Source organism: Anser cygnoides, chromosome Z (genome assembly GCF_040182565.1).
Source record: "Anser cygnoides isolate HZ-2024a breed goose chromosome Z, Taihu_goose_T2T_genome, whole genome shotgun sequence".
NCBI classification, from domain to species: Eukaryota; Metazoa; Chordata; class Aves; order Anseriformes; family Anatidae; genus Anser; species Anser cygnoides.
In genome coordinates, this window is record NC_089912.1 from 73,967,693 (window position 1) to 73,982,927 (window position 15,235).

General features: G+C 37.6%; 1 protein-coding gene across 6 annotated transcripts in view; it reads right to left on the bottom strand.

Moving 5' to 3' along the window:
• PDE4D (phosphodiesterase 4D) overlaps window positions 1-15,235 on the bottom strand; it is a 562,124-nt gene that overhangs the window by 187,503 nt on the left and 359,386 nt on the right. The window contains exon 1 of one of the 6 annotated variants that reach the window (XM_066989075.1): window positions 7,871-8,917. The exons of the other annotated variants lie outside the window; for them this stretch is intronic. Coding sequence (XP_066845176.1) covers window positions 7,871-7,956 — 86 coding nt within the window. The 5' untranslated portion in view covers window positions 7,957-8,917. Of the gene's footprint in view, window positions 1-7,870; window positions 8,918-15,235 lie in introns of those variants that run through there. 6 annotated transcript variants of the gene reach the window in all.

A 15,235-nucleotide genomic window follows, 5' to 3' on the forward strand; every position in this document is an offset into this window, starting at 1 on the left:
AATTAAGATCAGTGACTACATAATTTACATATCCCTCAGTACAACGTGATGCTTCTGCCTTATACCAGAACTGTCTGAGTAGATCCCACTGTATTTGCTTTATTTGAATTGGTAATTAGAAGTTCCATGTATGGCCACATTTCAGTTTATCATAATGAAAATAAGGCTTTACATCGAATGAAGGAGACTGTAATGCTTCTGATTTGAAGAAAAAACCTTGATGTACTGTTCTCTAGACATGTATTACCCTTTGGGAGGGATGGAAGCTTCAGCCAGCCAGCTATCCTCCTTGCTGCTTAGCTCACCTAAAATGGTCATATGCACAAGTAGACAATTCACTATTTAAGAAACTGGCAAACTTTCCCTTGAAGTGTGAACTCTTTTTTATTATTATTTTTTTTTTCTCCTGTGGGAGAGAGGCTTCTCATAGTAGATCTGATGTTAGACAAATATAATTCCTGACAAAGCAAAAGCCATGGAAGAGTGCCAATGTGCCCAAGTGCTTTCTGCTCCTGCTAGTACTTCTGCAGCAGCTTGTAACATGGGCTGTGGGTGTGTGGTGGTGTCTGGAAAGAGCCTGGGGAAGGAAAAGGTGCCTCCAGATGAAGTCATGAGTACACTGAAATATCTGGTATGGCTCACTTTGCAGCAACTTAAAGCTTAAGTTCGGTTCACAGTCTAACTTACAGGGTATATCAGAGCAATACATACATATCTCAAGATGAAGTTATTTTGGATTTTTCTTATATATGGCTTTTTGCTTCATTTTATAACCAAGAAAACAGGGGGCCTCCCATTCTCCATCTGGAGACAATTATATCCCATTTAAGTAGTTTTGCTTTCTTCCATTTTAGGTTTCTTCACTAGCTAAACAACTTCATCTAGTGTTAACAGGAACTTATCCTGTTTGGGAGTGACGACAGATTATTCTTAGGCTTTGCTGTTGTTTGTTCTGCTGTGTCACCGTACTTTTACAACTTCAACAGAAATTTGTACCACAGCATGTGAAAACTAATCCACTAAAAAGCTAAGAACTGACTGGAAATGTTTCAAAACAAATGAATAAATATACAGAGTGCAGTGGAGTTCATGTGGACAAACAATAAAGTCAGTACTGTGTACTCAGTTTCTTCCTGAAAAACTTCAGATAATTCACTCACTCTAAGGTAGGATATATATATGTGTGTGTGTGTGTGTGCACAGTGCATATATAATATACATATATATAGGTGTACATATATACAGAGACACATACACATATATTAATGACTAACTGTATAAGAACGTTGATGGGAAGCATATGTCTCCTGATGATTTCTATGGTTGCCCAGTTTCTGGCAGCTTGCCTGAAGGACTCTCTAACCTCCCAGCAAGACATGAACCCTGAAGAAAAAAGGCTATAAAAACCTAAATAATCTAAATCACATTTTAGATTTCATCACCTTAAAACATAAATGTTCTTCCCATAAACAGTTGTGCAAAACCGGCCATTCATCGGGGGGATTTTTTTTTAGAAAAGTACAGTTTCTAGTGGGATTGAAATTCCACCACCTGCAGTGATTCCTATTGCCTTCACTCAATATTGTATCCTTGTAAACTTCTTTCGAGACAAGAGAATGGCAGACATGCAGCGGGAGAAAAAGTACATGGTAAATGAGACTACTCAGCACCTTTAAAAATATGGTATGTCTACTCTGGCCAGTAGACATCAGATACTGGATGGAATCTGAGATCATTGCTCATGACTCAATATAAATAAGCAAATCTGTTAAACTGCATCAGAAATGAGAGGTAAGGTAAGGTAATAATGGAAAGTAAGGTAAGGTAATAATGGAAATGTTATGATAGAAATATCAATAAAATTATAGTTCCACAACAAGAGGAATAGCTTAATTTATCTAGACTTTCATCAGAAGCTCTGGGTTTACTTCTAGTCACTTGGCATTAGAAGGAACATTGCAATAGAAGAAGGGGCTAAGAGATGTATGACATATCAACATGAAACTATTTCCACGTGAAAAGAGGAAGTGAAAATATAGATTACTTGGAAAGCTGGCAAACAGGAGTGATATATAGATATGTAATACACCAACTAACTCTTTTAATTGTATAAGTTTATCTTTTTTTTTTTTTTTTTTTTTTTAGTATTAGAAGGCAAAAAGATGAAAACAGAATGAAGAAACTTTCGCACATCACAGGAGTTCACCTATGGAAGTGAATGTCCAAAGATACTGCTGAAACCAAAAACTTATCATCATTTAAATAAATGGGATCAAAACTTAGTATGAATACGAAAAATACCTAGACCTACTAGAGTAAGCAATACCTACAATAAGGAGAGTTCTGGAACACTTGTTCTTAAGGAACTATTGAAGACACTGAGAAAAGTTTCCCTCAAGGAAGATTATACTGTAACCACCGAGCTTCTTACTGTTCTCTCTCAAACATTTGCTACTGGCTGCTGCCACAAATCAGGGGGATGGATTAGCTGGCATGGACCACACCTGCAATGAAATACAACCAGCCCTATGGCTAAGAACACTGAACTGGCACGTGTGCCACACTCTTCTATGTGGGTAAGAGTCTTTTTTGTTTGTTTGCTTGTTTGGTTTTACTACTCTTCATTTATTTTATTTTATTTTTTTCCTCATGAAGAAAGGCACATTAGAGTCTTAATTTATCTTTTGGCCTATTGCACAGATTTTCTATTAATGCTCACATACCGTTTTCCTAGAAACAAATAAACCACTAAATGACCTGCAGACATTAATGGTTTCTGGGGCTAAGAAATCAACTGTATTTACTAGTTCCAATAAGAAATTCTGGTTTTCCAATTTCCTTCACAATAAAAAATGATCTATTCAGATCCACAATGGACATATACATATTTCACAGTGGGATGAAAAATAAACATTTGGAGGTTACCCCCTGTAACAGTTTCCTTGTATAATGGAGTATCTAGAAATTAATTACAACATTTTGACATGGTACATGCTGAACTAGCGTCAGCTTGTTCCTGATGTATTGGGTATCAGATTGGATGACCTATTTTTAGTGCTCCTAGAATTTGTTATACATAAGGGAATTGCAAGTCAGATAGTCTTCACATTAAAAAAAATCCATGCATATCTAAAATTTGTAAATCAAACTTACTATTTCCTGGTGTTTATGGCCTGTGTAATCTCTTTCTGCATTCCAACGGATTGTAATGTCTGCTCCCAGTTTAATTTGGAATGTCAACTTCATGTTTCAGCCACATACAGCAAAGCTAAGACATTTATTGTAAACCACAGCAACACTAGTCAGCATAATTTCCTTCACTCTGTACAAAAGAACCTGATGGTTCTTCATACAAGCTCTAGCTTATCATCATTCTTGGCTCTTAGAATTTACATAAGCAGAAATTAGAAGAAGCTTAATGATAAAGTGCCTATAGATATATTTCAGTTTTCTGTTTATTCAGCAGGGTGAACTGCAGCTAAACCACTTCCAAGCCAGTAAGAAGAAGAAAAAAATCCCACAAAATAAGCACACAAGTACTGCTAGTCCAAAGGATAAATAGGAAATAGTGACAGACTCAACTTGTCATACTGTGATAGACTCACTCAACCGGTTTGTGCGAAGATCAACCAAGTCTGACAAATTTAAGGAAAAGCTGAAGCTTTTGAACATATTATTTCTGTTTCTTCCTGTTGTTAGGGACCTATGGAGTACAACATAACTCGCTGAGTTTTTAGGAACTGGTATAGAGACTCTTTCTATTTAGTCATTATGATGAACAGTCTGGGCATTTTTGTCAAGGACTTAAGTTTGCGGCACTACCAAGTCAAGTATGATTCACTTGCCTTACCTTCACTTACCTTCCTACTGCTCCTTAACCCGAGCAGCAACATGCCTTGCTATTTTTCATTTTTCCCAGGACTTCAAATTAACAAAATCAAATGTCTGAATTATATATGATGACATTTTGGCATTCAGATTTGTCTAAAATAAATCTGAGTTAAACTCAAAACATTATTTAAAATGACAAAGGCATCTTCTGAATTACAAAACTGAGCTAAATATGAAACAATTGCCTGACTCATCATGTTAGATAGGAAAGTCCACACTTATGCATTTAAATATTTTATTTCTCAGACAGTGTTAAATGACTAGTCAAAAAGAAGCAAACTAGCTCCAGTGTGTTGGGACTTTAATCCCTAATGAATAAAAAAAATAAACTTTAATTTGGTTTCTATACCAATTTCATTGCAAGCATATAATTACAAAGAAAACTTAGAGTATTACACTTTGCTCACTAAGAAACCTTAAGAAATCATTAAGAAATCCCCCTAGAGAAGGGATTCTTGAAAATTGCTGTATGAGGGAGAAATTCCACTTCCAGCCCAGCTCCTGAGAGTTTAGTGTCCTGGAGTACAATTAGCTGGCAGAAGGGAATCTACCTCCTTACGTATGAATGCTTTGAGCAGCCTGCTACAGAAGTGATGTTGGCAGTAGCTTCAGCCACATGACTGTTCCTCTAGTCCAGGGAAATATGCCAGATGGCAGCCAAAGAAGAAAAACACAGTGCAGAGGAAGGAACAAAAGAAACTCACATAAAACAACAAAGAACCTTTTTCTTTTTTTTTTTTTCCCATATAAAGAAATGTTTCATGATTACTGTATCTCATCTTCATCGCTAATCATTGGAAGATGTAGTTCTGGCACTGAAATAATTTAACAAACTGATTAATTCTTTGATTATTCAATGTAATGCTTCTTATCTCCATTATCACTTCTCCATAATAGCCTTTTTCTTTGGGAGCTCAGAATCCCTACAAAACTGTTCCACCCTATACAAACAGGATTTACTCAGCAGATTTCCACTCACAGTTATTTGCAAATCCTTCACTGTGATAAAAAGATTTAATGCCCAGCCAGACAAGCAGGGAAGATCCTGCTGCCTCTGGAGGATCTTCCAAGTGATCCTGAGGATCTGTCATTAGGTCACTAGGACATGTGCTTAGCAGTTAGCAGGACTGTCATGTAACATGTTCTTATTTGTACATCTTGGTTATGTGTAGAAAATCTTGATAGGTGCTTTAGTTTTTTGTCATCCATGTGTGATAGGATTTAGATGCCATGAAGAAAGTTTCTGCCTACATCCTTTGTTCTACAGACCTCAGTAGGCTCTGAAGTGTAACTGTGCTACTATTAGTGCACAATTTTTACACCCACATCTAGTGGTATATTCCTCAGCAAAGCTAAATGTTACAGGAAACACAATTCCTGACTGCATTTCAGGATATGAGGTATTCTTCAGTTAGAGAGTCTCAAGGACAAAAAAAAAAAAAAAAAAAAATTGAGTTTGTCTGTGAGGTCTGGAAACATAATGAAGATTATGAAGATTTACAAATATTCAAATATTCTGTTTGTACTGGACTATAAGAATGTTCATCTGCTGGGCAGGCAGATAGACATACCTCCCAGCAAAAATAAACAGCTATCCTCTTTCTCCAGCCTGCAAAATATACCGAAATCATGAAATGGTTTGGCAGTCTCCTCTGTTCCTTTGCTGTGAAGCACCTAGTCCTGGCCTTGGCTCCACATCTAATGCTGTGAACATTGCAATTCTGGTGGACAGGGAATCAGTAGTGAATCTCAAGTGTTTTTTGGTCTGCTTTCCCATTTTTGTTCAGGACAATTGTGGAGGCTTTAAGCAATGGTTTATTCAGTAGGAGGCAGATGAAAAGTAGCTCTGAGAGACTGTATTGCACTCATGCTTTTCCTGGAAAAATTGCTTTGTATCAAGACATAATTTTTCCTACTTCGTGGAGATTTCCATTAGCATAGTTGTTCCATCACCTTCTGAAAGACATGTGCAAACCCCAGCACTTGCTGATCAGCAAAGAAACTCAAATCACTATTTGGCCAGAAGGAGGCATCAATGTATCAAAGAAATCTTCCAAAAATGAAATGTGCAGATGGAAAGCTTAATGGTTCAATTAATCAAAAGATTCTGAGTACCCCACAGAAGAAACATTATGTTTTTGCCGAAAACGTAACAGAAGAAATTTTAAAATCATAGGCAACTTCACAATTTAAACTAAGATTATGAATTCAAACAGCACGGTCTGCTAAACAATGTTAATTATGGAAAGCCTGGACAGTACTATCAGGCATTCAGTTCTAGAAACCAAAGCCCCTTGACATCAGATAGTTCAGTGACGTGAGCAGAACTGTCAATTGACATAAACAAGGTTATTAAATTACATAGGGATCGTGTACAGTAAAATTTTGTAGTAGTTTTCTAAATATAACCTACTGTGTGAATGGATCTATGGCAGTGACATGGCAATATGTATATTAAGGGTTTTTTAATCCTCTTTTCAGTCAAAAATCATGGTTATATTAAATAATAACAACAGAAATGGCTTACACTGATTAATAGAACTATGCTCCATGTTTTTATAAAATTATCTTCAACCTCATGCTAATTCTTTAAAGCCTGTGAAAAACAAACATGTAAAACTATCTTTATGGTAAAACAAAATTCATTCACGCCTGTAGACTTCAGGTAAGACTTTCTTGTTTTTTATGTTTGTTAATAACTTTTAAAACTATTTTCACTTTGTTAGATTGAAACACAAATAGACAATATTCTACATTTATGTAAGTCAATAATCAAAAACCAGATCCTATGTAGCTACTTGATGTAATAGCTACTATATTATTTTTTTTTTTCTGGTTTCTGAAACATTGAAATAAGCTTGTAATAGAAATTGCTCGGATTATTAAGAAGAAAAAAATAATAAAACCCTTAAGAGAATGTTAATGAGAATGTTAATTGAATTATATGATCTAGTTTTGAACTTTTAAAAACTGTAACTGATACCATGTATTTATTCTTTTTTCAAGTCCCTTTATCTCTTATTATTACTTTTTTTGTGAATAAAGTTCCCTCTATATAAAACACCTAGATTTTTCCAAATGAAACCACAGACAAATTGGATTGCATCTAGCCATTTTTTGTCAGTATTTACACAGACAGTGCATGCTATTAATAATCCTATATAAAGTACTTAGCTTCCTGGGCATTTGATATTGCGCAGGTGTGCAAATAAACGTGGCTATTGCATCAGTGAATACTAAAAGTTATCATTAATAATATATCTAATAAGTTCTATAATTTGTTATATAAAAATGGAAAGATATTTTACAAATTTTAGGTTTGAAAATTTATATTACATCTATTATAGACTAAAGCAAGGAAACGACAAGTTTTGCTACATTTGCTGAAAGCAGTATAAGAAATGCCAGAAAAAATATTTTGCTATTGTTAAGTATCAGCTAAGGTAAAAATAGAATCTGTGAGTTATGGTCTCATGGTTATATTTTTTATATGTTAAACACAAAAATATGTAACAAACATGGTTTTCTGGTTATGCAAATAACCAAAAGCCTGTCAAAATTAAAGACTAATTCAGATTTAGTATGATATATCAGTGCCATTCATAACTAGATATATTTCATAATAATAAGTACTTATAATATTTAGAATGAGTACTTTTACAAGGACACTGACATAAATGTTAATCTCTTCTTTTTCCAAGATTTGGAGTGCAAATAAAACATTCAAAATTAATATTTTCTGAATAGTTCAGTTTCATAAATTTCCACGGGCACTTACTTATTTTAATTCACAATCACATTGAAACACTGTATTTCTGATATACATGTTCAGCAAAGCCTTTATGAGCTCAAGGGAATCATAATTAATACAAGACATTTCCAGACTTTTAAATACTATAATTCTACAGGATAATAAGAAAAAAACATAGTTGCAATTATTATCTAAGTTAAGTACACCATAAGCCATTTGAAGAGATACCTGTAAGACTTCAAAAAGCGAAATCTCATCTTATTTCTTGATGGACGAGGGATATAGCCTCCAAAAGGATCCCACAGAAAGGCCATTGGCAAAGATAAAATACCAAAATTGTCTTAAAAATATATATCAATCAGTGGGGAAGCAGGACAGTTGTACTGGAGGTGCCCTGCACTTATCATGAAGCACTTGTAACTGTGTAAGGGAACGTCCTTTTCCTATGGTATGCTTTGGCAGAGATGTGGCTGGCTGAGAGCACAGACTAGAAGGGATAACTGGGATTTCCTGCTGCATGCGACTTGCCCTTTGCATGAACGTTTCCTATATTCAGGCCTCTTATCTCATTATTCAAGTGGGAACTCTTATGGTAAATCCTTGGCTAGTTATAGCAGCCACTAAAGAGCATAGAATCATAGAACTAAGGCAAAACAGCTGATGCTCTGATTATCCACTGCTGCCTAGACAAAGGCTTTCAAACTCTTAACAATCTGTTGAAAATGTTTTTACTATGGATTATGTTGCAACGAACAGTTTCAGCTGGCACCAGGCAGCTAAGAGAATGCATCAAAAAATAAAACAAAAGAACCCCAAACCAAAATCCACATCCTAAATCCCCTCTGTTCTCCAATGTCCCTCTCTCCATTACAGTAAGGAGTCAGCATTTAGGGAATCAAATTGATATTGAAAATGTCCTCAAACACCTAAATTGCCTCTTTGTTTAATTCTTAACTTTCTTTAAGTGTGTCTTCCTTCCTCGCACTTTCTAAAGAGAATCAATTTCTATCATTAAGTAGCTTTTCTGAAACGGCTTAATCATCTGTGAGAGATCAGCCACTCTAAGAAAGTAAGTCTCAGACTGGTAGATAATTTTCAGCCTCTTGGCAGCTTTTCTCAAAGACATCATCCTCCTTACTGAATTATTGCCAGTGACTGATAGCTGAACTCAGGTCTCTGCTAACTAGGGTCATTCTGAATTCCAAACAGAATTCAGATATTCAGATTCAGTGTCTTTCCGTTGTTTGTTTTGCTGTTTTAGATTAATTAAAGCTTCAAGTCTTCCATGGAATTTTTGCAGCCTAGTATTCACAGTGGAGAATGTGAACAACAACCTACAATTCAACTCTAACATCGAGAGAGGTAATGCCAGCAAGGCCAGCATCATCATCTAACATCTCTTTTCCCAAGCAACATTGGATCTGATGATTTTCAAGGTCCCTTCCAACATTGTCTGTTCAATGATGTGATTTTCTCAACCAGCTCTAAGTGTGGCTACGAGCTCCCAGTACCAATAAGCCACGAATTATCTATTTCAGTTGATCTTTGAATCAAATCTAACCCAAATATCTTTTATTCATAAGAAAAGTGTTGGAGAAGAAAATGAGTATTCACACATGGCAATGGTAAAAATGAAAATTCAGGAATATTCCGGGCTCTAGCAGAAAAGGTTGAGAGCTGGAAAAATAAATTCTCAGGATAAGTTATGTCTATCAAGCAGTTATCTGATGAAATGTGCTATTTTAGTGGTAAAAGGTAAACTGAGAAATTACATTGTTCAGAAAAAATAATATAAATACACTACACCTGAGTATATTTGGCTCTTTGGAGGAACCATTTTTCTTATGTTACATAAGAATACACTGATAAATACACTACAGGGCCAACTGACAGTAAATCCCTTCACACCATGAAATAAGCTTTGAATACATAGGATTCACGGGTGAAATTACTTATTCTGGGCCAAAATTCCCAAAAGTATTGAGCAATGTAAAGAATATCCTATACGATTCAAATACAACAATACAGCACCTAATTTCCAAAGGAACTGAATTTTGATAACTCGAGCAATGGTTCCTGAGCAGCTCTCTGGGTAGCAGAAACTATAGACTTCTTCACAGTCATAGCATTTGATTTGAATCATTAACAGATCACCTTTTTTTTTTTTTTAAAGAAAACAGAACCAAATATGCTTATTATTAGCTATCTTTCCTCCTCCTTTGTGCCCTTCCTTCACTGCTGCACTAAACCTGCTAACGCAGCCAACCACAATAAGGTCACAGAAATAAGCTTCTTACAAGATTATTACAGACTAAATTTATACCTTGATATCAAAAACACTTATTGTCACTATATAATTGCATGCAGTAGATCACTGTATCAAGACAAATCAGAGTATTTATGGCAATTCAAGTAATGAAAGAGCAAATAACTCTGTAATACACATTAACTTTTACAGAGAAGTGGCTAGGCTTTCATGCTTTTATTTTTTTTCCTTTCCTTTTTTTTTTTCATATAGCAAAAAAAACATTTCTAGAAGCACTCAAAGAACATACAATGATTTGACATTAAGTTGTTATTTGTAGGCAATGCTTTGTGGAAAACAGCTTGATAATGTGAGTGAACAAATATCTAGTTTTATATAAAAGAGGTAAAAATCAATCATTGCACTCTATGATAATCTAGGCCTTTTATAGAACTGTATATTGTAATAAACATTTACAGTGCGATATCTTTGACATCCTATGCAATTCCATGATTATAACTTTTGCTCTACATTTTTCACATGTATTGGGTTATGGGTCTGATGAACTCCTAGCTCTTCGGTGGCATGACTATATTATGTTATTATCATTGGTTCACAGGACCCACACTAAGAGAACTATTATAAGAGAATGCTTCTTCTACCATTCTCCCAAACATGTGAACTACTGCTATTTGTTTTCTGAAAAGGCTCATATAAATGAATTTCAAAAATAGTAGTTTTTAAATTGAAAATTTAAACTAATAACGAACACACAACCTACCTGAAATTAGACTTTTGTGTCAGTTAAGCAGACATGTAACTGTAAAAGCTCTTGCTAGTAGGCAGGTCTGGTGATAGGCATAAATATCTGTAAAGAATCAGTTCACTTTCCCAGATGTGTCCTGAAGCATTTTAGAGCTCAGAGGGCCAAGTTTTGTCAGGAAATTCCTCTCAGTATATCTGCAGCTTAAATAACTACAGCTTTAAGGGGACTGTGGTCAAGAGGCTCACCATCAGTGGCTTTGGTGCTTTCACAGACATCTCCACATTACTCCATATTATACATTACTACTCTGTGGAGCTAAAGCTCCACACATTGGTTCATGTAATGGGAACCCAGTTCAGCGTCTGGACATGTGACAGATCATGCTATTCAACAGAGTACATGACAGAAGTATAGCCTGGATCTGGCCACCACGACTCCTAACATAGTTTCTTTAAGTAGCCTCTCCCTCACACCTTGATATCGTGTGTCAGATGCAACGCATTACAGCATCTTAGGTCAGCTTGATCCACTGTACTGGAGATGTTCTGTCCTGAGTGGCCAGTGGGATGACCTTATTCTGCCAGGGCACAATGCAGCGCAGCACAGGGGCTGTAACTCACAGAACTGCTTCCAGAGCTGCTCAGAAAGATGGACAAGGCCACTGGCTCCCATTCTGACAGACGAAGTATGAGCAGATATAGGAAACAAAAAACAACTGGGAACTCTGAAACTAGGATCATAAGAGTGGAAAGAATGGATATTTTCCTCAATTAGTTACACCTCCAGTTTTCAAACACTGCCTGATACTTTAGTTGGACATTCCCAAATAAAATGTCACTGATAATTGTGTAGCTAAAATCAAATATTTACTCAATATTTAGAAGTTGTTTTTTGAAAAATCTGAATTCTGAACTTTTTAATGATACTTGTGCAAATTTTATTGCAAATTCTTTTTCCTTTTTTTTTTTTTTTTTCTCTTGCTGTTTTTGAGGCAGGGAGACAGGAATGAAAGACTGCTGAGAAAACAAGAACTATGAGTAAATCACTTGAGTAAGATAAACGTGCATTGTAATTTTCACAGAATCACAGAATCGTCTAGGTTGGAAGAGACCTCCAAGATCACCGAGTCCAACCTCTGACCTAACACTAACAAGTCCTCCACTAAACCAAATCACTAAGTTCAACATCTAAACGTCTTTTAAAAACGTCCAGGGATGGTGACTCAACCACTTCCCTGGGCAGCCTATTCCAATGCCTAACAACCCTTTCAGTAAAGAAGTTCTAATATCCAACCTAAGCCTCCCCTGGCACAACTTTAGCCCATTCCCCCTCGTCCTGTCACCAGGCACGTGGGAGAATAGACCAACCCCCACCTCTTTACAGCCTCCTTTAAGGTACCTGTAGAGAGCGATAAGGTTGCCCCTGAGCCTCCTCTTCTCCAGGCTGAACAAGCCCAGCTCCCTCAGCCGCTCCTCATAAGACTTGTTCTCCAGACCCCCCACCAGCTTTGTCGCCTGATGCGATTTCTCTGGATGCGCTCGAGCACCTCCATGTCGTTCTTGTAATGAGGGGCCCAAAGCTGAACACAGTACTCGAGGTGCAGCCTCACCAGAGCCAAGTACAGGCAGACAATTACTTCCCTAGCCCTGCTGGCCACACTGTTTCTTATACAAGCCAGGATGCTGTTGGTCTTCTTGGCCACCTGAGCACACTGCTGGCTCGTATTCAGCCGACTATCAACCAGTACTCCCAGATCCTTCTCTGCCAGGCAGCTTTCCAACCACTCGTCTCCCAGCCTGTAGCGCTGCTTGGGGTTGTTATGCCCCAGGTGCAGGACCCGGCACTTGGCCTTGTTGAACTTCATACAGTTGGCCTCAGCCCATTGGTCCAGCCTATCCAGATCGTCCTGCAGAGCCTTCCTACCCTCGAGCAGATCGACGCATGCACCTAACTTGGTGTCGTCTGCAAACTTACTGAGGGCGCACTCGATCCCCACATCCAGATCATTGATAAAGATATTAAAGAGGACTGGTCCTAGTACTGAGCCCTGGGGGACTCCACTAGTGACCGGCCTCCAACTGGATTTGACTCCATTCACCACAACTCTTTGGGCCTGGCTACCCAGCCAGTTTCTAATCCAACGAAGCATACACCAGTCCAAGCCACGAGCAGCCAGTTTCTTGAGGAGAATGCTGTGGGAAACGGTGTCAAAAGCCTTACTGAAGTCAAGGTAGACCACATCCACAGCCTTTCCCTCATCCACCACGCGCGGCACTGTGTCATAGAAGGAGATCAGTTTCATCAAGCAGGACCTGCCCTTCATAAACCCATGCTGACTGGGCCTGATCACCTGATTGCCCTGTAAGTGCCGTGTGATGCACTCAAGATAATCTGCTCCATGAACTTCCCTGGCACTGGCATCAAACTAACATGCCTATAGTTCCCCGGGTCTACCCTCCAGCCCTTCTTGTAGATGGGTGTCACGTTTGCTAGTCGCCAGTTGACTGGGACCTCCCCTGATAGCCAGGACTGCCGATAAATGATGGAAAGCGGCTTGACAAGCTCCTCCGCCAGTTCTCTCAGTCCCCTTGGGTGGATCCCATCCGGCCCCATCGACTTGCGTACATCCAAGTGCTGTAACAGGTCGCCAACCATTTCCTCATGGATTGTGAGGGCCACATTCTGCTCCCCATCCCCTTCCACCAGCTCAAGGTACTGGGTATCTAGAGAAAAGCTGGTCTTGCTGCTAAAGCCTGAGGAAAAGAAGGCATTAAGCACCTCAGCCTTTTCCTCATCTCTTGTAATTAAGTTTCCCCCTGCATCCAGTAAAGGATGGAGATTCTCCTTAGTCTTCGTTTTTGTGTTGATGTATTTGTAAAAACGCTTTTTGTTATCATTAATGGCAGTAGCCAGACTGAGCCCCAGATGAGCTTTGGCCTTTCTTATTTTGTCCCTGCACAGCCTTGTAACATCCTTATAGTCCTCCTGAGTGGCCTGCCCTCTCTTCCGAAGATTACAAACCCTCTTTTTTCTCCTAAGCTCAAGCCACAACTCTCTGTTCACCCAGGCTGGTCTTCTTCCGTGCTGGCTTGTCTTTGGGCACATTATCGCTAGTAATATGATGATGTCTAGTATTTCATATAGAGCTACATTCAATAAAACACTAAAAATGTACAAGACACAGAATTAAATAATTTTCCATGTTTAACTCACTCATCAGGTAAGTCAAAGCCTATTTTTGTAAGATTTATTCTAAATTGCATACTTTAAATTACTCCTTTCCAAAATGATTTCATGACAAACATATTTTCTCCTGAAATACGTGTTCTGACTTTGAAGTATTCATTTACCACCTGAAATAAGAATCATCACAGGAGAAAACACCCTAATTCTGAATTGGACTAATAAACTAAAAGTCTGAACTTTCAACCCCCTAAAAGACAAATGCATTTTCTTCAGTCTTTCTATCACTGTTATCTATTTTAACAGGTCAGAAAGTCTGACAAGTCAGAATGGTATTTATGGTGCCACTTTGGCCCTGTTTAAGGTGTTCCATGAAAAAAAAAAAAAAAAAATGAAAAGGAATCACAATTGCTTTACACAAATCACTGGGGACTAAGTATCAAAAAAATTGTATGTGTTTATTATAGTCTGGTTATCTTAAATAAGTTTCTAATCCAGACTATTATCTCTTTCTACTGAATGTTCTTTCTACTTGTTCTTACTTATTGTCCCGTGTAGGCCTTAATGCTTAATTCTGTAGCTCTTGTTCCTGTAAAAAAATTTGACTGTAGTAAAAATGGGTAACTGGGAACATTTCTGTAAGATCCACTCACTTGAACAACAGTTTCTGAAGTGGTTTGTAATATTTTATAGTATTCCTAAAGTTGGAGCATTCACAGGATTACTCTCCTGTAAGAATTTTTTTGGTGATTAATAGCCAGCATAGCATCTAGCCCCTTCTATATCTTATATAGCCATTCTACTATATGTGTGAATTTGCAACTATTTAATTATCTCCCAGATTCTCACCAAAACACTAAATTTTGTTGAAATCATACAGGGTTAAAAATTATTAGAAGGAAGACATTTAAACTTGCATGCACAATCACTCACTCACTCATACGTTGATTCTGTAAATAAGAAAGCTAATTCAAAATTCTGAAAATTCACAAAATTCTTGTGTTTGTATTCACAAAATATTTGTGGTTTCTCTTACAGAAATCTTTGAGCAATGTAAAGAATTTCTTCCTTATATCTAATCTAAATCTTCACTTTTTTGTTTAAAGCCATTGCCCATTGTGCTATCACTGAACAAAGAGTCCCCTCCCCAGTTTTCCTGTAGGCTCCCTTTACGTACTGGAAGGTCCCTGTAAGGTCTCCCCAGAGCCTTCTCTTCTCCAGGCTGAACAACCCCAACTCCCTCAGCCTGTCTTCACAGGAGAGATGCTTCAGCAATCTGATCATCCTCATGGCCTTCCTCTGGTCTTGTTCTAATACTTCCATGCCCTACTTGTGCTGGGGGTCCCCTGAGCTGAATGCAGGACTCCAAGTGGAGTTTAACAAGAGCAGAGCAGAAGGG